General features: G+C 40.4%; 2 protein-coding genes across 2 annotated transcripts in view; both read left to right on the top strand.

Moving 5' to 3' along the window:
- Positions 1 to 23,021, top strand: part of LOC146548073 (NACHT, LRR and PYD domains-containing protein 3-like) — a 432,988-nt gene that overhangs the window by 263,402 nt on the left and 146,565 nt on the right. The gene's annotated exons all lie outside the window — the stretch shown is intronic.
- On the top strand, positions 19,496 to 22,485 carry LOC146548086 (uncharacterized). The gene is made up of 4 exons (XM_085263788.1): positions 19,496 to 19,628; positions 19,958 to 20,092; positions 21,905 to 22,039; positions 22,347 to 22,485. The coding sequence occupies exons 1-4, from the start codon at positions 19,519 to 19,521 to the stop codon at positions 22,483 to 22,485; spliced, it is 519 nt and encodes a 172-aa protein (XP_085119914.1). The 5' UTR covers positions 19,496 to 19,518.

A 23,021-nucleotide genomic window follows, 5' to 3' on the forward strand; every position in this document is an offset into this window, starting at 1 on the left:
GTTTAGTTTATACACTTGAATCACAGTAGATGATAGCTTTCTGTTTTTAAATGTCTCCATTTATTGCAAACACTATAGTTACTGTTCTGCCTTTTATAAGGTAAACTGGATATTATGGTTGCAAACGGCCCTAGAGCTCCCTCTAGTGGCTGCTTTGTAATATGGGTTTGACTACTTTGGGAAAGGAACAATGAGAAGGTGAAAAAATCAAAGATGGCGGAAAGTTATCGTTCTAAGCTGATATGGACCTTAAAATGTTGTTGCCTTGGACAAGATATGTCTGTAAGTATGAGTGACGATAAAATAATTATTATCTTTTGTTTTGTGTAAAAATGGTACGATAATTTGTACATTTGAAAGTTTTATCTTGTTATCAAATCACTTTGATTGTCACATCACATGTGCAGGTACACTGGTACAGTACATGTGAGTGAAATTCTTGTTTGCGAGCTTCACAAGCAACAGAGGTGTGCAAAAATACAATAACGTAAAACAAGCAAAATATAAGAACGGCTAAATCTGAGACTAATAAATATATGTACAATATATAATAGTACATGCATTACTGGATGTGTATACTAAATATGTTTTTCTACGTGCGTGCGTGTGTGTGTGTGTACATATTTTACAAATTAAATAGAGTAAACAATAAAATAAAATATACAGAGGTTGGTAGTTGGACATGTGCAAAACAAGTGGCATTTATATACAGTGTGTAGTAGGGCTGCTCAATTAATCGAATTTTATTCACGATTACGATCTGGGCTTTCAACGATCATTAAAAATGACTGAGCCGATTATTAGCCCCTCCCTCATTTATCCGCGACACCTTAAAGGCCGGTCCGTGAAAATATTGTCGGGCATAAACCGGTCCGTGGCGCAAAAAAGGGTGGAGACCGCTGATTAAGAGGACCCGAGGGAAGCTCGGAAAGCTAAGCAGAAGTTATTTGGAGAGTGACTGCCGTTGGTTGAAAAGAGAGTTTAAAAAAAAAAAACTTCAGTGGTGTTGCACACTATTTTATATTATTTTTTAAAGTCATTGTTAACCCTTTAAAGCCGGTCAGAGCAGCATGCTCCGTTTTGCGTAACTATTTTTAAATCCCTGTAGAACCTGATCCGTGTAAGCTAGCGCAATAATTTGTTTTGCATATGAAACCGGAGGAGTTGTACTTACATCTTATGCCATCAGCTTGTCCTCGGTCACGGTTTCGTTCCACATATAGCTTTGCAAAAATTGCATAAAAAGCACTTGCAGGAACAAAAACATAATATTCCAGAAACACGCTTTGCCGTTCCTATCAGCTGTTCGTAACACTTCCCACAGTGAAATGATGCACATGCTGTTTTCTTTGCAAATTTGCATCATAGGATTGTTTTTTGTTTTTCCTGCAGTATATAAAAATTGCTGTATCTCCAAAATAAAACTATGAAGACACTCAAAATAAATTTCCTGTGGTGGGAAACTATTTTTTGCAACTTTATTGTATTTAAAGTTTTGAGGGATAAACCTCTTAAATTTCTCCAAGTAGAAATATATGTAAACAAAACAAAAACGATTTTCAATTTTTTTTGTAGTTTATTGCACTTTTTTGCAATTTATGTAATTACTATGGACTTAATGCATACATATTATTAAAATATGGGCTATAACAGTTGTATTGATGTATAGCAACTTGAAATGCTCCCACAAATGGCACTACAGCATGTAAAAAAAAAATAATATAAGCTCTGGTGGACTTGGTTCTATAGTAGGTCTTAAAGGGTTAAATAAATATCGTCAAATAATCGTGATTATCATTTTTGCCATAATCGAGCAGCCCTAGTGTGTAGTGCATAATGTTGAAGTTCCAGTAGTGAAGCTGAGGTGTCTATGACGTGTTCAGCAGTCTGATGGCCTGGTGGAAGAAGCTGTCTCTCAGTCTGCTGGTTGGGGACCGGATGCTGCAGAACCTCCTTCCTGATGGAAGTAGTCTGAACAGTTTATGGCTGGGGTGACTGGAGTCCTTGATGATCCTCCCCGCTTTCCTCAGGCAGCGCTTCCTGTAGATGTCTTGGAGGGAGGGAAGCTCACCTCCAATTATCCGTTCAGAGCACCGCACTACTCGCTGGAGAGCTTTGCAGTTGTAGGCGGTGCTGTTGCCATACCAGGTGGTGATGCATCCAGTGAGGATGCTCTCAATGGCACAGTGATAGAAGGTCCTGAGGATGCGGGGGCTCATGCCGAATCTTTTCAGTCTCCTGAGAAAGAAGAGGCGCTGCTGCGCCTTCTTCACTGTTTTGTTTATGTGTACTGACCACGTAAGATCCTCAGCCAGGTGTACACAAAGGAAGTGGAAGCTGCTCACTCTCTCCACAGCAGCGCCGTTGATGGTGATGGGGGTGTGTACTTCTCTGCACCTCCGGAAGTCCACTATCAACTCCTTTGTCTTTGCGACGTTGAGGGTGAGATGGTTGTCTTGACACCAGTGGGTCAGAGCGCTGACCTCCTCCCTGTAAGCCGTCTCATCACTGTTGGTGATAAGACCCACCACTGTAGTGTCGTCCGCAAACTTCACAATGATGTTGGAGTTGTTAGTGGCTGTGCAGTCGTAGGTGTAGAGTGAGTACAGGAGAGGGCTCAGTACACACCCCTGTGGTGCACCAGTGTTCAGTGTGATGGGGGATGAGGTGATGCTGCCCAGTCTGACTACTTGGCGTCTATCAGACAGGAAGTTAAGGATCCAGTTGCAGAGGGAGCTGCTCAGTCCTAGATCCTGCAGTTTCCTGTCCAGCTTCGAGGGAACGATGGTATTGAATACTGAGCTGTAATCTACTGTTAGCTTGCAGTAAGAGTGTAACAAGCTAGTTTACAATGTTAGTTAGCTAATACAGTATTTTGTACTTTCAGTTTTACGATGGTCAAAGAGAAGGCAATGGTCAGAGGCCATTCTTCAATAAATCAGCGCAGAAAGGAAAACAAGTCTGGTTATTGGAGCATCGTTATCTCGCTGTCTAGCTGGTGAAACTAAGGAACTCAGGGCGAGGACAGCAAAGTTACCAAAGGGGAAAAACTATCAAATTAAAACTGCATCATCTCAAAAATCACAAGTTTCTCTAAAATGTGTTTATTCTAGGGCTGCAGTTATTCATCATTTTAGTCATCAATCATTTTATTGATTGTTCGGAAATTGAATTGGATTAGAAATAGTTTTCTTATTAACGAGCAATAATTATTATTATTCCAAAGAGAAAACACACGGGTCTGTTGGTTACCATTTTAGAAATTGCCATCCTTTAATGATTCATCTGTTAAAAAAAATATTTTGACTGCTTTTATCTAAAAAATATTTTGAGATGCTGAAATGCTGAAATAATAATAATAAAAAAAACAGACACTGATGTCAACATAAAGGTAAACACGCAATTTAGTTTCTTTAGTTTCTGGTTCTCTCCTGTATGGACTAGAGAACGCACGATACCACTTTTTTGTGTCCAGTATCGATATGAATCCGATACAGCGTATTTTTATAATCAATAAAACAATTTTTTTAATATCTTTCTTTATTTTGTATAAGTTCATACTCAAGTTTTAAAAAATAAAACATTAAAGTTATTTAGTTATACCTGTATGCAAAAAACACACTGCACCCAAAATATTTCATAGTTCAGCAACACTGATCAATCTAATAAACTTAAACCTGCACCATCCTCCCTATTCTGGTATTTTAAAGAGTACTTAGCAGAAATATTAAACAACCTAACTAATAGGGTTGCAAACTCCCAGCAAAAAAAAAAAAACTAAAGGGAACCATCGCCCACCCTCTGCCTCGTGATGCTTAATCGACATAATCGACTTTAATTTAATGCATGTATTTAAAAAAAATGCACAGAAATCAATTATTTTTCAACAACAATTAAATAGATTCAACATCTTTCTTCAACAGAACTGCAGACTGCACAGATGGTATCTTCCCAAAGGAAAAAGTACTATAACTTACTAGGGTATATATTAGACTTAATAGTTACTATATACAATATTAGATTTCTATACATTTTACGTTAGATAAAAACTTTGGTTGTAAGATTCAGATAATTATTTATTAAAAGCGAGACATTTTAAACGACAATAAGAAAGAAAAGTATTTCTTTGTGCCCCCCTTTTCCCTGTTAATGCCCCAGCTGGCCCCCTGGCAAAACCGTGCTAGACCCGCCCCTGCACAGTTACCAGCTGTCAGCTACTTATAGCATTAGGCATTAAAGTAATATTAAATAAATTCTAACAACAGCTTATCAAGCTTAAACGTGCTGCTGTGGTTTATCTGCTGGTTTCCTCTTTCTGGCGCAAAGTGGGAAACAAACAAGAGAGACGGAACTTGCGATCAGCTGATCATTGATTAGTTTCATGATTGAAGTAGCAGCAGGAGAGGGAGGGGGAGAGGAGACGCGGCAGTCGCTCCATATATCGGTTGTTAAGCTTAACGTGGGAATGCGTTACAAACATTGAGAGAGAAACTTACAAACTTGCTTTACTTCTCTAGGACAGCTTTCACTGAGAAGAAATGCCGATTTGGAAACATGTAGCGAGGCGCTAAATGCTCCACCAGACAACCGAGAGGTCTCTTGTTGTCACATGCAAGAAAGCATGCTCTGAAGAATATCCAGGTAGATAACTGTGGCGATATGTTGGTTATATTACTTTAAAGTGCAACTGGCTAATTCTTATTTTAGCCAACTCGAAAAGTAAAAATGATGCAACGACCTTGAAATAACACATTTATCTCACTGAAACATGTCATTTAAATAAAAACATTTACTGAAATTAAAATAAATATACTGAATATAATATGGCTCAGATTTAATGGAATATAATGACCCTTTTGTGTTGCTGTTAAAGAAAGGGATAATGTGTGATTACTGTTTTTAAACTATGGGCTACAAACTAAATCCTTTTATTATTTCTGTCCTCGGTTTTAACTCATTAATAATCATTAGGATGAAGCCCCCTAAAAAACAACGTAAAGGTCATGAAAATGTAAACAATTTGGCATTTTGATGATGCATCATCCACATTAAAAAGTAGAGATCATATCAGCCCTGTATTTACTTGTATTGGATACATAAAAAATCTTTCCGTATCGCACAGCACTACAGAAAGCTCTTTTCTAGGGTTGTATTAAACATCTGTAACTACCGTAACTCCTGATCCATTTCCTCAATTAAAAGAAGTCCAATGATTCCTGAGAGCAGCAACTCTGCACTTTTCATTAATATTTGCATCATTACGGTAATCCCAGGTACATTGTTGCAGCAGCCCCGTGAAGGCAAAGGTTGAGAGAATAGTGAGTGAGCGTGATGGAACAATGTTATCACATGTTTGGCTTCTTTTTACCATGTTTGTTTGTTTTGTTCTTTCATGTGTTATTTACCAAGATTTGGATGGTGTTCTGCCTCGAGTTACCATAATGTCCCTAACATCACAAAAAAAGCACAGAGTTGCTGCTTTCAAGAACTGCTGGAATTTTTCATTTGCCCCAATGGTTCAAGACTCAAGTTAGGCTAAAAACACTGGGACCAGTTTAAATTTTTATTATTATTAACCTTTATTTAACCAGGAAAAGTCCCATTGAGATTAAAAACCTCTTTTGCAAGGGAGTCCTGGCCAAGAGGCGACAACACGTTGAAATTACAAAGTTACATACATATTATAAATAACAATTACATTTTAAAAACATTTTTCTCTGGCTCTCTCAATCTGGACTTAAAAGCATTTAATGAAATAAGATCTGCTATCTTCCAGTCTTTTTGCATCATGTTCCATGTGAAAGGGGCAGCATAAGTAAAAGCCCTCTTTCCCAGTTCAGTTCTGGCAAATGGAACATTGAGCAATAAAAGATCGCTTGAACGCAGGCTGTAAGAAACTTCTCCGTGTGAGCAGATCGCAAATGTAGGTGGGCATTTGTCCAAGCAGGGCCTTATAAATAAAGATGCACCAGTGAGCAAACCTCCTGGAGGACAACGAAGGCCATCCCACTCGAGCGTACAGATCACAACAATGGGTCAAGGCCCTACAGTTTGTAATAAACCGTAAGGAGGCATGATAAACTGAGTCAATCTTATGAAGACACTGGGCGGAAGCATTCATGTACAGCAGATCACCATAATCTAAAACAGATAAAAATGTGGCATTTACAAGACGCTTTTTTGTCTCAAAAGAAAAGCAAAATTTGTTTCGAAAGAAAAATCCCAATTTTAGTTTGAGTTTTTTCACAAGATTGTCTATGTGAGGTTTAAAGGTCAGAGAATCATCAATTAAAAAGCCAAGATATTTATACGTATGCACCACTTCTATGAGGTTTCCCTCAAGAGTGGACACCAAGGGGACAGTTTGAGGAAATCTCTTCATGTTTGAAAACAACATTAGCTTTGTCTTTTCAGCATTGAGAACCAATTTCAGCTCCAGAAGTGTGTGCTGAACCACGTCAAAAGCTTTCTGCAACGATTCTATTGCCTTTTCAAAGTTTGAGCCAAAGGAATAAATAACTGTGTCATCAGCATAAAAATGCATACTAGCATTGGACACATTTTGTCCCAAATCATTTATATACATGATGAACAGCAGAGGTCCTAAAATTGAACCCTGTGGCACCCCAGTGTGAATATTCAAAAGTTCTGAGCACAGATTTTCACATTTAATGCATTGAGTCCTGTCACTCAAATAATTAGTAAACCAGGAGACAACATGTCTAGACAGCCCCAAAGAAAGAAGCCTATGCTTTAAAATGGCGTGATCCACAGTGTCGAAAGCTTTTGACAGGTCAATAAAGAGAGAAGCACAGTGCTGTTTTTTATCAAGAGCAACAAGTATGTCATTTATCACTTTTGTGGCAGCCGTGACAGCACTATGCTGTTTTCTGAACCCAGATTGTAGTTTTGAAAGAACTTCATTAGAGTACAAGAACTCTTTTAATTGCTCACTGACGAGAGACTCAAGGACTTTTGCCAAAACACACAAGTTTGATATTGGCCTGTAATTAGTCAAAATGGCCGGGTCGCCTCCTTTTAATATTGGCGTAACAAAAGCAGACTTCCAAACAAGTGGAATTTCTTTATTTTGGATTGAAAGATTAAAAAGGATCGTAAGAGGTTGTGCAATGTAATCAGCTGCTATTTTCAGAAAATAGGGCTCTATTAAGTCTGGCCCTGGGGGTTTCCTGTGATCTAAGGCTTTAAGAGCTTTATGCACTTCCTGGACAGAAAAAGGAGAAAAATCAAAAAGCTCCCCAATATATGTTTGGGGTTCTGTGCAGGGAATCATGGGGGCTGCTCCAACAGAGTTAAATAAAAAACCAGTAGCTACGAAGTGCTTGTTAAAGCTGTTTAAGACCTCAGTTCTGTCATAAACTGGGACAGAATCTTTTAAAATGAATTTTGGAAGAGCCTGTGATATTTTATTTATAGATAAGGACTTAATTACTTTCCAAAATTTCTGAGGGTTATTGAGGTTTTCTGTAGTAACAGATAAATAATATTCTGACTTAGCCTTCTTGATAAGTGTCGTGCATTTGTTTCTTAATTTCCTGAAGTCTAACCAGTCAGTCAGGGAATCGTTTTTCCTAGCTTTTGCCCATGCCACGTTACGCTGATGGATGGACTCTGATAATTCCGATGAAAACCAAGGGTTCTCCCGTCCCTTGACCCTAAATTTTTTGGCAGGTGCATGCTTATTTAAAATCTTCATAAAAATTTCTTTAAAATAAGCCCAACCCAGATGGATGTCTGGTATCAGACTCAAATTTTCTCAGTTTACCATAGACAAGTCATAATGAAACGCTTGCTCATTAAATATTTTAAAATTTCTTTTACAGATGATACGCGGTTTACATTTAGGGATTTTAGTGTTCCTACTGGTAGCAACTACACAATGATCACTTAAATCATTACAAAACACGCCTAGAGACAGAAACTTATGAGGGACATTTGTTAGAATTAGGTCAATCAAAGTAGATTTGTCAGGACTCTTTATATTTGGCCTTGTAGGTAGGTTGACCAACTGGCTAAGATTAACAGAGTCACAGAAGGATTTAAATTCATCAGAAGCTATATTCAGCCAGTCCCAGTTCAAGTCTCCGGCCAATAGAAGTTCGTTATATTTTAATTTGGACAGAAGATGCTTTAGAGATAATAAAGTTTCCTTTACAGCAGACGGAGGCCTATAGCACCCAACAACTGTTATAGAAAGAGACTTTACTATTTTAATATCCAAAGCCAAGAATTCCATTTGTTTAGGAATAGATACAGATAAAACAATGGATACTTCATATCTTGATTTAACATAAATTGCTACGCCTCCACCTTTCCTAGGCCTATCTGTGCGATAAAGATTGTATCCCGTTATGTTGATATCATCATCTGTAATAGATTTGGACAACCAAGTTTCGGAGATAATCACAATATCCGCGTTTGTCGATTTCGCCCAAATTCTGACCAAGTCCATCTTGTGTAATAAGCTGCGTACATTTAGATGAACACATTTTAACCCTGGCTGAGATTTAAAATCGGCAGGGGTCTGGACACTTTTCAATTCAGGTCCAGGATTTGGTTGCACATCTCCGGATATAAGTAAAAGTAAAACAATCATCATTAACCTTTGTTTCATATTACATTTAAAAGCATTTTCGTACTTTGCAGATGTTAACGACAAATACTGCTTTTTCTTAAGTGAAAGTGAAAGATTATACAGAACAAGGGAACCTTGTAATTTGGGTAATACTTCATATCGATTTAAGCTAGCAACCAGAGCCAGATGAATCGTTGGTGACTCCAGGTGCACTGCTACAGTTGACCTAGTGCCACTAAAATAAGTTTCACCCATACTCAGCTCATATTTTGCAGTTCTCACCCAAGGAGCACCGCAATGTCCCAAGTCCCAAACCACGAATACACACAATAAAGCTTCGATAAGTGTCCTCGTCTTCATAATGATAGCCCAGAGTCCAAAATGGGGGTGAATACAAAAAGCTCCAACCTATTAGCTCCGAATCCGAGCAGAGGTGGACTAAGCAATCCGGGGATCAGATGGAGGGGAAAGAAAATGGGTTCATGTGTGTCAGCTGCATCGTCACTGCTGCTCTTATGTTATGTGTTTTTGTTGAAAACTAGGTGCTGTTTGGGCTTAATGATGTCAAACTTTTCATTCACTTGTTTGCTCCTAAATACGTTTCTATTGCAGGTCTTTTCCAGTTGAAAATGTGAGTGAGCACCACACAAATTAGTGACACTGAAATACACTGAAAAGAAAAAAAAACAAAACTAAATCCAAACAAAAACAACTAAACGAAGTAGTTACACACGTTATAGAATATATATACTGGGCATACAAGCCTGGCCTAAGCTTTCTGTCAGGAAGACTGCAGCAGTCCAGGAGTTGGGTTAACTGTCTTTAAGTCCCACAGAAGAAATGTTTACATCAAAGTGCTTGCCAGGCTTAATCCAAATTAGGTACAGCCATACTTGAACTTATCATTGTATAGTATGTGGGACTATGAGCAATGGTTTTCTGGAAACAGAAACAGGCAATTTTATCATTAGTAGAGTCACAAATAACTAGAAAAACAATTGAAAACATAATGTACTCAACACAGCAATATCTCACAATATCCACAAGGGGTCACTATAGCTCATATATTGCCTAAATAGCACGTCATACAAATTGCCAATCATAAGGCACGGACATGGCAAGCTAGCCACAGTTAAACCAAACAATAGAAAAGTCCTTTATTTGTAATACCGCTGGATGTAATGACTGCGGGAGATTACAGCCACTGCTATTAACTTAGTGCCAAATAATCCTACCAACATGGTATCAAAGAACTGAGGCATAACTTTAACATGCACAAACAATTATAACAGCTTCATGCGAGTCATCCTGCCAAAAGGACTAACACTCACAGGTTCATAAACACACAACTTAATCACACGAAACAACTGCGATGCTCTGCAGTGGCACCTTTAGTCACTCCCACTCTGCGTGCTGAGCACATGCCCACTGATACGCTTATTTCCTTTGAGTGTGCTTGATTTCTGCCTCTAGACATTCTGAGGCCGAGTCAGAGCAGGAATCTTGAGCACACGTGGTCTCATTAAATCAGACAGCTGGAGTCATTTAAAAAGGATCTTTTAAGCAGTGCTGTCCCTCAGCTTCATAGTAGATCCATCTATGGATCAGTTTGAAAATCCTAGCTGTCTTCTTTCTAGTTATCATGTTACAAGATTTTAAGAAAACTTGAACGCTGATCATGAGTTGAATGCCACTGATCTTCAAAATCATCCAAGCTTTTTGATAAATGCACACAAAAGTCGGGTGTCCATGCCACCCGCATGCAAGGTGACAAAAATACCCCAATCAGCCTTTCAAGCTGACAGCTAAAGAAACCATTTCACCAGATTTAGCTTCTTGGATATTGTGTTCACTATACTGTGTTCAAAATGTACTTCTCATTTAAAAGAAGAAATGTAATCATGTCAATATAGAGGATTTCAAATTCTCACTCCTGTTAATTAAAAAAAAGAAAAAAGTAGGATAAGACATGAGAAACTCGTTGAAAAGGACAGTCTCCATTATAGCACCTCATGGAAGCTTTGTTAGACGACCTGTCATTAAAAACTAGAAAGACCATCCAGCATCGGGAGCTTTCAGACTTCCAGGTATGACAACAAGCCTATTGCTGGTTTGCCCACTCTGACTGTGTCAGTATTTGCTCCACATACCAACTGCTCCGACCCTAAAGTAAGCCAGAATCCCACACAGCCATATGTAGGCACATTCCAACCACAAAGAATAACTGGGGATTCTTCATCCTGTAAACATCCTGAACAACTGGTTTTGGTGGTTTGATGGGAACAGATCCTCACCTGATCAGGAATACCAACGATCACCCCACCACTCATGTCTTGTTGGGAAATGTTTGCAGTCCTCAAGCTGTGAAAGTCATCAGGTGCAGCAGTCATGAATACCATGTAAACATCCCTGTTGGTAGGACAAACAAATAACAGTGGGATTCATTCGAGAAAACAGAACTTGTTTGATTCCCTGTCTGACAAAAAGAAATTAATGCAACGTAAAAATTAGATTTAAAAAATCAGCAGCATCATATGTAACCAGGTCCTAAATTACATATTGTTATAATTACACAAAATTTGTTCTAAAGCCCAAACTGCTCCTGGTATATCTGACTTTTAGCACCTCCAAGCCTGTAGTCATCTTGGTTATTAGTTAGGCCCCTCCCCCGTGTGTCGCTATGTGTATAGGCACTGTTAATGCTAGCATGAACAGATCATTCTTGCTGGCTGTTGTAGTGGCTTGAGCTAACTCTCATCCCAACTGTTTATATTTGGTTATAGGAGCTGGAGTGGGCATTAATGCTCCACAATTTACAAGCTGGGACCTGCCGCTAATCCATGGTTAAAGCCTTTACCCACATCAACACTGCAGGCAGAGGCTAACATCTGCAATACTATTAATAATTACACATAACTGTAGCAACAACAAAGAGAGGCTCGAACAAGAAAGGCTTGAAACCCTTAGAAAAGACTGATCAGAGTTGGTTCAATGAACTCTGATCATGTTCATTCGGAGTTAAGCTCGTGTGTGTTTAGAGACAGAAAGCCATCATGTTACCAGGATTCTCCAGAGAAACACAGAAATAAAGAGCAGAGCCTCCATCTTCATTTAGTGGACAGAGGAATATGATCACAAATCAGTGTGGGCCAAAATTTGTATCTTAAAAACTAGGAGGGGATAAAGTTATACCAACATACTGTAATATTTTTATAATATACACTAGCAAACTTTCATGCTGTGTGTGATATTAAAAATATTGTATTGTGTGATATCACATTCTATTGTGATACAGCATTTTAATCTGACCTTTGATTTCTAAATGCTTCATTAAACTGTCAAATATACAAATATAGACAACTGTGGGATTTGTCTAAAGTATTTGCATATGCCATAGAAATGTTAGCACTCACAGTTTACTGGGCAAGGTTTATGCAACGTTTCAACAAGACCAGTCCACTTATGACAAACGCGATCATACGAGCATTATAGTACGATGCAGTCTCTGCATGATATGACTATCTATTCAGCTGTAACCTGACAGGGACAAAGTCTAGGAGACAGAAACTGAAGATAGACACCATTTACTGATGGACCTGTTATATTAGGTGACAATTCCACGTGAAAGTCAAAAGAAATGAATACATACAGGGCAAGTCTTTATGAGGCAAACATGATGTGCATCTCACACGAAAGCGATTTAGGTGATTTTCTGTGAGAAATGTGTAAAAAGATCCATACTCTGAATTTCAGATACTATTGATCTGTTTGTTGTGTGTCTGAGGGTTTACGCAGGGACGTTTTGTGTAGCACTGATTGCTACAGTAGCATCCAATCAATGCTTACAGTGCAAAGAAACTGGCCTACAGTCTGACAGCTGCATTAATGTCTACACAATCTAAGAGTTTGAAAGATGGACACACGTGAGATGATCATAAATCCACAACAGAATCCTTTCTGTCCTAACATACTGATGAGAAAATAACTGAAGCACTCGTGTCAAGAACAACAACAACAAAGGGAAACATGCCTAACTTGGATTTCAGTGATTGTGAAAACAAACATATGCAAATGAATTTCCTCTGTGCGCTTTGCCTAATTCAGGAAATCACTATCAGTCAAGTTGAGTGTGAGTCAGTGAGTATGTTATGTTCACATAGACTGTTACCTCAGGGGCTAACTTACCAGATGAAATGAACCTTTATGGAACGGAAACCCAGAATTTGTTTCAAGTCACATTTTAGCTTAACCTGCATGGTGGAAAGTGCCTGTACCAGAGACATGATTGTTGCTGCTTAGGTTAAAATATCTAGTATATGTCAATAATGTAACAAAAAAGAAGAAGAAAATCTGTGGCGGTGTAAAAGTCCCACTAAATGCGTCTCTCGGTGTACATCTAAACTATATAACGATTAACCGCCAACTGTGAGTTCAATTTAAATTTTCCTTTACAAATGTGTTTGTTTAGGAAGGAAAGAAATGTGTGCACACAGTGTTCGGCAATATAGACTCAAAGGCAGCACCAAGACTGGCACGAGACTATTTCCACTGCACTGAGGGTGGGAACTCCAGGCCTCGGGGCCGCTGTCCTGCAGGGTTTAGATGTGTCCTTGATCCAACACAGCTGATTTAAATGGCTCATTTTGAACGTTGACATATACATCAAGGAATGGACCAGCCACTGCACTGCTGTTAAACCAGTTCAGAAGTTCATTTATCATCATGAACCACCAATTTATGAGCAGACAAACCAAAGTACACTCCAAGATTCAGTTGCTTGTAGAAGCACGTTTAGCAGCAACAGCTCAAAGTCATTGTTTTCTGTATGACTATCAGTCTCTCACATCATTGGGGAGTCATTTAGGCTCACTCTTCTTTATAATGTTGCTTCACTTCATTGAGGTTTGCACAAATTTGTTTATGCAAAACTCACGACCACACTACTTCTATTAAGCTGAGCTTTAAACTTTCTAAAATATAAAACCTGCTAGACACCGGTGTTGTGCCAAAAAGTGATTGTCTGCCAAAAACTGATTTCTGGTATTTGCCAAAAAGTGATTGCTCGTATTTAAACTGCTATAAGTAACTTGTTGGGCTATAATATGTGAAACATATGTCAAATGCTTCCCTCATGGATGACATAAAGTCATCTTGAGCCACAAACAACATTCGTGTAACAAGGTAGAAGCTGCGATCAGTTTTTGGCAGCGACTTTTATATAACCTTTATTTATGTAGTTAAAAAAAATCTCATTAACCTTAAACATGTCTTTTGTAAGAGTAAGTTGGCCAAGAGGACAGCAGCAATGGCAGCAAATATTACAATAGTTCAGTAAAAATATTTTAAGTGAGGATAAAGGAGCGGATTGGTTATAATGTAAGTACAGGGTGGGCCATTTATATGGATACACCGTAATAACATGGGAATGGTTGGTGATATTAAAGTCCTGTTTGTGGCACATTAGTATATGTGAGGGGCAAACTCCTCAAGATGGGTGGTGACCATGGTGGCCATTTAGAAGTCGGCCATCTTGGATACAACGTTTGTTTTTTCAATAGGAAGAGGGCCATGTGACACATCAAACTTATTGGTAATGTCACAAGAAAAACAATGGTGTGCTTGGTTTCAACGTAAACCTCCAGCAGAACCAGGCTCAGGGAGGGGCGGGGCCATCTGCTGACCGGTTGGGGTGAGAGAAGGAAGACAGGATGAAGACATGCTGTGGAAGCGAGACAGAGATTAATAACAGATATGATTCAATGCAGAGAGGTCTGTTAATACATAGTGAGTGAACCAACCAACCACAGCATCTGTGGTGAGAGAGTCATCAAGGAGTTCAGGCACTCCATCAAGCTCACAGTCACAGACTCAGGTGAGATTCTAGAGTTGCAGGGCTTCCTCCAGAGCAGCTGTTAGAAACACAGCTGCATCTTCTTTCTCTCACACACAGAAAAGAGTGAGACAGAGTGAGGCATCAGGGAGTTTAATTACCAGCTTTAAGACAAATGAATGAGAGTGCTGAATGATAGCACTCATGAGTGGTGCAGCATGCTTTAATTACTACCCACTAGTGAATGTGTCAGCAGCTGAAACTGTATTAATGGTGATTTAAAGAAACGAGTTCCAGTGTGTAGACCAGGCAAGCTGCTTCACTTGTAACACACTGGCAGAAACCCCAAGTCAGTTAGGATGACTACCTGAACATTTGAATGTTTCCACTGGTCACTGAGGTGGTACGTTACAGGGATCCAGTCTGTTCATTTACAGGACTCTACTAGAGCTGCTTTGCATGACTCACAGTTGAAATAATGCTTCTTTGTCTGATGCAGGGCCTTGGTTCACCCCATCAGTCGTGCAGGGGGTCGTCTGCTCTGCAAAAGTGCACTTTAATGTAAACTGTGCAGCAGTGCTGCAAACTAATCCAGACGAAATAAAAGCACAATGTCAGGAGCTACTGCAGTTCAGCATCAAACGTAGGCCAAATCAATCATTAATATGATTTTCATGATCATCTTGTTTGTCTTAATGTTCTTATGATTCAAAGAAACATCCAGCAGCTGTGAGATCGGCTGTACTGATTTAAAATGAAGTGTGTACGGCCCCAAAGCCTCTGAATGAGCTGCAGATGTGTTTCAAACTCCTGTAACAAAAGCAAACATGTCTGCATACCGGCTAACTTTGTCCACACACTGTTTCTGCTCTGCAGGTTTCACAGATGAAGATGCAAATAGTGGAGGATACGGGGATGGAGGAGATTGGGTTGGACTTTCATTAATAGTTTGTCTGTTAGTTTGGGCTGTTTGTTGTTCCTGCTGCTTCCGCTGTCGTCATAATTACCTGCAAGGAACTAAAGCCATTATAGCAGCATCCTCCTGAAAACAACATCTGCTCTGCTTTTCCACAAGAATGAAGATGCAGAGGTCTGGCTTTAGGATCTGAGCTCAGATAACATCTGGAGTTTAAAGCATCATTTTAATCTTCTTCTGCACAAAATGGCTCAGTCGAGTGCTGCCAACTCCAAGAGGTTTTCGGAGGATCGGGTGATGGAGATCTATAAAGTAGGAGTAACATTATATAGCTACTATGTCAAAATTCTATAGTATGGTATATGATATGGCACAGCCCTGCTGTAAAGATCAAATGTGTGACAGTGAAAGGTGCTACAAAGAAGTCGGGAGAGAAATGCTGCAGAAAAGTCTCTTTAGCAAACAACGAGCAAACATAAAGCCCGTCCATTTCACATTTAAGGCAGGTAGTATGTTTGTTTTTCTAATGTTGACAAACTGACCCTCCATCCATCCACTTCTGCTGATCCTTTTCAGGGTCGCGGGGGCGCTGGAGCCTAACCCAGCTGTCTTAGAGCGAGACAGACTGAAGACCTGTCCAGTCCGCTGTCCCTACTAAGTGCATGTCCTTGAAACAGTGGAATAAAAACTAAAGCAATGACAAATAATGATCCTCATCATCAACATTACTACCGAAATGTGAACTAGCAAGTACAGCCTGAGCCCATAGAAACAACATCTTTGTAATCTGTAACAGTTTTGGATTTTTGGACATGTTAAACAACTTTTAAAGGGTTTTTCACAAAGATGCTGAACATTAAATGCAGGATGCCACAGACATCCATTTTAGCCAACAATCTGCCATCTTCACCTCCAGTGTTCAAATAAAACGGAGACGTTGTGACATCAGCAGGAGACAGAGATCAGCTAGAGACACGCAGACAGTTTAAGCAGGCTGCTGTTCAAGTGGAGGCTGGTATGAATCCTGCTTCTGTTTATGTTTCCTGTTGAACAAAAACTTGACCAGAAACTGACATACCAACTTTCAGACTAGCAGATCCATCCTCCTTCCCTCCATCCTCTGTGTGTCCTTCTGTCTGACCTGCAGCTGAGAAACAGGTGTGAGGTGTCAGCTGTCAGGTAGGTGATGAGTGAAGAACAGAACAGAATCCATTTCCTCTTCAAACTGCTGTCAGACATGAGCTGTGTCCCAATTCGTCGGCTGCATCCTTCGGAGGACCCGGCCTTTGCGGTCTACGTGGGCCGGGATGGTGGGGACAGAGAGGCTGTAACTACATCTGCTGGTGTCACTGTGACCTCAGAGCAGTTTACATGAAACATGAAACGAATTACAACTTTTGCGATATTGACCAGCTCATGATGCAGAGTGTAGACTGTATCTGTGATAATGAAAATGATTTAAGGACTGGTTTATGACACGTCTATAAAAAATATAAAGTCTGTACAAATGTGAAACTACAAAGTTAAAAGCAGCTGGAACGACAGCTGTTCAAAGCTGAACACTTACATCAGCCAGAAGACAGAGTGAGTCCTCCATCTCTCTGAAGGAGGCCATCGTGGTGAGCACAGATGCAGCAGCAGTGTGGATGTGTGCACTCTCACAGTGTCTCTCTTTCAAGTTTGTCCTCACATTCTCAAAAAAAGAACATGTCTATGCAGATGCCCAGAGCCTAACAACACACCCGCTATAAAAAATTTTTGCACCACCAGAGAGAGAGCAGGAAGAACCAGTCTCAACAAGAGACACACACACCTGATTTCCTGTAACTGCAGAGGGGAGGAGCCACCCGAGCAGGTGGGAACAGGAAGAGAAACAGCTGAGCCTCCGTCAGAGCAGCAGGAGGACGGTGGAGCTGAGGCAGGGTGAGTGTTAACACCACATTGTTGTAGTTTTGCTGTCAGAGTCTCTGAGTGTGTTTGTTTGTGTGACTGTAGAGAGAAGAAGAGTCACAGTGAGCTCTGTAGCTGTGATTGGCTCAATAATCACCTTCAATGGACTGAACGCAGAGAACGAGCCGAGGAACCTGACAAACCTGTTTGTGTGTGTGTCTGTGTGTGTGTGTGTACCTGTTTAGACATGTTTGTGAGGACAAAGAGTTGGTATGCTACTATGTGGGCTAATAGAGTCCCACAAAATGGCCGTCCTCACGAGTTTAAGGATATTTTTGAGGCTTTTTGGTGTCCTCACTAAAATCTGAAAACAAGTGTCTGTGTGTGTGTCTGTGTGTGTATGTGTCATAAAGAGAGTCGAGTTCACGGTCGCACACTTTCTATCTCAGAGGCTGTATCCCAATTCTTCGGAGCCCCTCTGATGACATGGTCCAAAAAATAAATCAATTGTGGCCACAAAATACTACTTCGTGCGCACGAAATGCTAATTTGTGGGCACGAAACACTTGACCAATAACCGTGATCCTTCCCAGGCCCTTGCAGTTGGTTGACAATAAAATCTATCCCGGCGTCCAGGCCCTGTAAAGCAACTGGGCTCTCAGTATCCTGTTTAAATGTCTCTCCGTAATAATGGTTCCTTGCATTGCAGGCTTTTCAAAATGCATTGTAGCTCATTCCCAGCCTAAAATAAAACTCACTCATACCGTCTCTGTCCACGGTGTATAGGTTTAGCCTACTCTCATGCTTGTGTCTCTACGCAGCTGTCCAGGAATTGTATCAATATGATATGCGCACGTTATCTATTTTGTTGCCACAAATGCGTAATTCATTGCCACGTTATACCCATTTCATGCCCACAAATTAGCATTTCATGCGCACGTTATACCTATTTCGTGCCCTCGAAAATAGTATTTCGAGGGCACGAAATAGTATTTTGTGGCCACAATTTATTTATTTTTGGACCATGTCATCAGAGGGGCACCGTACAATTCAGGTTCTGCAGCCTCAACGATCCTCAAGGGCCACGTACTCAAGGACCGCTAAGGCCGGAAGTACGAGGCTTGTGAAATGGGCGGTCTAGCCTCCGTCGCGCTGCCCCGGTTGCCTAGCAACCATGATACTAACAGCTGGAAACGTTTCACACAGCTTTGTTTGACAGAAATGAAGGAGAACATATTTTAGACATCTTTGTGAAGGACGCATTTCGAGCAGCCTTTGAATTGGGAAACCTTCGGTGCGCCACTGTGACGTAATCGGCCTTAAAATGCAGCCTTTAAGGCTACAGACCCTGAATTGGGATACAGCCTTTATGAAAGTGCGACGTTTGAGCCACTTCCTGTTCTCAGTCCCGGCGTCCTGATCACCGAGGTTTCTGTTGCTCTGATGTCTGATATTGATTATATCGGTAAACAGGCTGTAGGCAGAAACATCAGGTCTGATCTGAAAATCCCTTCAGAAACAAAGTTTAAGAGTTTTATGTCCGTGTGAGGCCGCACGCTGATTGGATAACCACCTGTCAGTCTCAGGGTATTAGCCAATGAGCGCGCAGATTCACAGTAAGATCTTATCACGTCATTCTTTTAAACTAAAACATCGACAGTAAAACTGTAATGTGTCCTGTGATCTATAAACACTCTGTGATGAATAATCTGAAGTCATTTTGAGCCTGACAGTAGTTTCCTGTCACAGAGCAGAAGCTGCAGGCAGTTTTTGGCACCTTTATATTTAATTTATTCCAAAATAAATCAATAAAGTTAGAAAAGAACTCTCAGTGACATTAAAAATCTATTTTTAAAGACAGATGTGACCAAGTGCAACAAATATAAGATGAGATGTTTACAGATATTTGAAGTATTGATCATATGTAGAACACAGAGCAGGTCCAATAACAGAGTCATCCTGCTCACAAACAGCAGTTTGGTTTCATGAGCTCACTTCCTGCAGTGATCCTCAGCTTCTCTCCAAAGGAGCCGTAACATGTGGGCTCCTCACCATGATGATGATCCCAAACACACTGAGTTCCTTCATCCACCTGATCATGTACTTATTAAATAATGTGATGGTTTTGGTGTTTTTTAAAGACTTTGAGCCTCTAAAATAACTGGTTTGGACTTTAGGGCCAAAGCTCCAACATTAGAAAGCCGTCAGTGTGATGCTTCCAGGACAACAGCACCTCTGAGTGTGTGTGTTTACCTCTCAGACTAACTCCACCCTGACATCAAGAAGATGGAGGAAGAGGACGGAGCAGCATCTGCAGCATCCAGCTGTGTGTCTGTGAGGAGTGACGGAGTTACACAAACACCTCCACCTTACAGTCATGGACCTGCAGCAACAATGTAAGAACACTACTAACTTTATTAGTCATTTCAACGTAACCATGACAGAATCATTGATCTGTGATTGGTTCAAACTGTTTGATCTGAGTTTGATTTTTATTGACTTGTTTTCTTGCTAAGATCTGAACTCTGTAAGTTTAAGTGAAGTCAGTGCAGCAGAATCAGAGAGAAGAGCTGAGAACAAACTGAGTTCATTCAGAGACAGAAAAAACTGGATGATGATTGGCTGACCTGTCAGCGTTATGAGGCAGACACAATATCACAGAGGGATCAGCTGATCATATGGCTGTCAGAGAGAACTGATCAGTTATTGATGTTTGTGTTTGCAGAGGTCAGAGGTCACAGTCTCCAGCATCCAGCTGTGTGTCTGTGAGGAGTGACTGGTCCAGAGAAATACTTCCTCCACACTTCAGTGATGAACCTGCAGCAACAATGTTCTTCAATCATGGAGCTCAGCTGACCATGTAAGAGAGCTGCTGACTCAGAGTTCAAAGGTTGTTTATATAAATGTTCTGCCAGTGACATCATAACTTAACCTAACACTGGTCTGTGTATGAAGTATCATTTAGTGGCAGTTGTTAAAGTTGTATAATGATGATGGTAGTTTGGGGTGTATTTTCCTGCTGATGCAAATGCATCTACTTTGCCCTTTGTCTGGTGCTTTGGACAAAGACGTCCAATGAAACTCAGAACAACACAGTTTGCACCACCAGCAGGCAGAGGAAGTGGCTGACATCCAGAAATCCTACCAGTGGCTGAACAAAGCTGGACTGAAAGACAGCACAGAGGCACTAATCATGGCAGCACAGGAACAAGCTCCGAGCACAAGACCCATAGAGCCCGGGGTCTACATGGCTCTTTTTGGGGGGGTTGTGTTGTATTAATAGTGACTTTGTTTCTTTGGACCTGACCAAAATCTTTTGTTTTTCAGTTCAGTTGCAACATTGACTAACACTAATGCAGGGGTCGGCAACCTGCGGCTCTTTAGTCCTTACAGTGCGGCTCCTCGTGGTTTGGGAAAATAAATTAGAAGTATTTAGCTGAAGTGTATTTTATTTATGTTCTTTTTTAACTTGTAGTTCTAAATTGGAAGATTATTGTGATATTGAAATATAAAAAGAAAATTATATTTTATTATTTTTTCATCGTTCAAATAAGCGTCACACTCGTGGAAGCCGGTGTACCCGCCGAAACGCCGTGCATTTATCGAGACTTTCAGCCCCAGGTAGGCCAATTATGGATCTTGGATCCACATTATGTCAGCAGCTGTTCTCCACCGTGAACTACGTTAAAAACAAACACCGCTCACGCCTCACAGACGACAGCTTACAGTCCTGTAAAGATGAAAGTGACTTCGTACAGCCCCGACCTGCAGACGCTGTGCGCAGAGGTTCAGGAGCAGAAGTCCCGTTGTAAACATGTCACGGCAGACCCGACGATGTTTGCATGAACACGCTTTTCAGCTTCTCTTTATTGACCACTTTTCACACACGGTTGCTGTACGCACACAGCCGGCTGTAGCTTTGCAGCTCACAGCCCGACACACACCAACACAACAGCACAGACGTTAAGGCGGCGAGGCGTGATTGCGGGTGCCGCTCAGGTGCGTCCGCCTCGCCGCTGCAGACCACGCCCCGCCACACACATTAACCAGGTAAAATACATATTTAGGCAGAATTTTGCAAATATCTATTTTTCATCTTTCAGCAGCATAGAGCTTTTTTTCCAATTGTTTTTTAAAAGTCAGGTCAAGGCTCCAAAAGCCCAAAGGAGATATAAGGGTGGCGGCTCACAGCAGTTTTTGTTTGCTACATCATTTTAGTTCAGCTGGGTGTCTTTCCTTTGGTTATATTTCTTTAAGAGTTCAAATGTGTTCATTACATAAATAACATGTAATTTTCTCTGTAGCACTTCATGGATTTCATAAGCAACACACCTTAGTTGTTCACACAAAGCATAAAGGTAAAAAACAGTATATACAGTGTTATCTTCATTCTAGATGTCAAAAAGTATTTGTGGCTCCCAGTGTTTTCTTTTGTGTGGAAACTGGCTCCAAATGGCTCTTTGGGTCCTGAAGGTTGCTGACCCCTGACCTAATGGTATATTTTTTTTAGCTGGATCGTTCTATAAAAACATGAATCAAATCTGAGAAAAGTTTCCACCTGACCTGTTGAATGTTATTGAAGCCAGAAGTTTGCCTTCATACTGTGTTTCTTGCATGCCTTTTGTGGTGTACTAATTGATGTGAAATGAATGCAATGTGGTTGTGTTTGCAGAGGTCAGAGGTCACAGTCTCCAGCATCCAGCTGTGTGTCTGTGAGGAGTGACTGGTCCAAAGGAATAGATCCTCCACACTTCAGTCATGAACCTGCAGCAACAGTGAACTTCAATCATGGAGCTCAGCTGACCATGTAAGAGAGCTGCTGACTCAGAGTTCAAAGGTTGTTTCTATAAATGTGTTCTACCAGTGACATCATAAATGATTCCTAATGGTGGTCCGGGTACGATAATGCTAGTATCAATCGTAGTAGTAATGCAATCCAAGGTAATGATTTCTTCTCTGTTGCTGTGAACGTCTCTGCAGCCGTCTGTACTCTAATCTGAGACAACTATTACTGACAGAAACCATCACATCATCCAGTTTGTGTGTTTGCAGCTGCTTAAAAGATTTTAAACAGAGATTAATCAGTAATTCATGTGATGTGTTTGTGTTTGCAGAGGTCAGAGGTCACAGTCTCCAGCATCCAGCTGTGTGTCTATGAGGAGTGACTGCTCCAAAGAAATACTTCCTCCAGTCTTCAGTGATGAACCTGCAGCAACAATGTTCTTCAATCATGGAGCTCAGCTGACCATGTAAGAGAGCTGCTGACTCATTTACGGGTGTTTGAAATTCTGTGACCACTTTGTAATTTTAGTTTATATTTTTAAAGTGTTTTTATTTGTAGTTGCCTGTATTTTTATTACACTGTGTGTAACGTGGTGGTTTGTGCTGTTTGGGATTGTTTTGGTGTATTTGTGTCAGAACATCAGATAAATGATTTCATCACATTTTAAAAGAAAGTATCAGGATAATAATCTGAACTGAGTCATCAGAAATAGAAAGATGGTCTCAACAGGCCACTGAGCTGATCTCCAAAGAAATGCAGAAGATTGAAGAGTCCGAGGCTGTTTATTTGTCACAGGCATCGTCATACACGTACAACACAGTGAAATATGCTGAGCTGCTCCTGTGACTGGACAAAACATTAGAAACAATCATTAAATGAAATAATGAAACATTGTGCAGATGTAATGTTAAAGTGCTTTGTGCCACATTAGCACAGCATGTACTGACAGAGCAGTGCAAAGCAGAACAAAGCAAATGAGCAAAGTGATGTAAACAGAGTAACTGAA

Source organism: Mchenga conophoros, linkage group LG23 (assembly GCF_057382185.1).
Source record: "Mchenga conophoros isolate Kocher_MC1m ecotype Shallow Benthic linkage group LG23, M_conophoros_male_GT1.1, whole genome shotgun sequence".
Taxonomy (NCBI): domain Eukaryota; kingdom Metazoa; phylum Chordata; class Actinopteri; order Cichliformes; family Cichlidae; genus Mchenga; species Mchenga conophoros.

Excerpts from the sequence above, each read along its gene's own strand:
- LOC146548086 (XM_085263788.1), top strand. The coding sequence starts at position 19,519 with ATGGAGGAAGAGGACGGAGCAGCATCTGCAGCATCCAGCTGTGTGTCT. Across the intron at positions 19,629-19,957 it reads CATGGACCTGCAGCAACAAT|AGGTCAGAGGTCACAGTCTC; the intron begins GTAAGAACACTA and ends TTGTGTTTGCAG. Across the intron at positions 20,093-21,904 it reads CATGGAGCTCAGCTGACCAT|AGGTCAGAGGTCACAGTCTC; the intron begins GTAAGAGAGCTG and ends TTGTGTTTGCAG.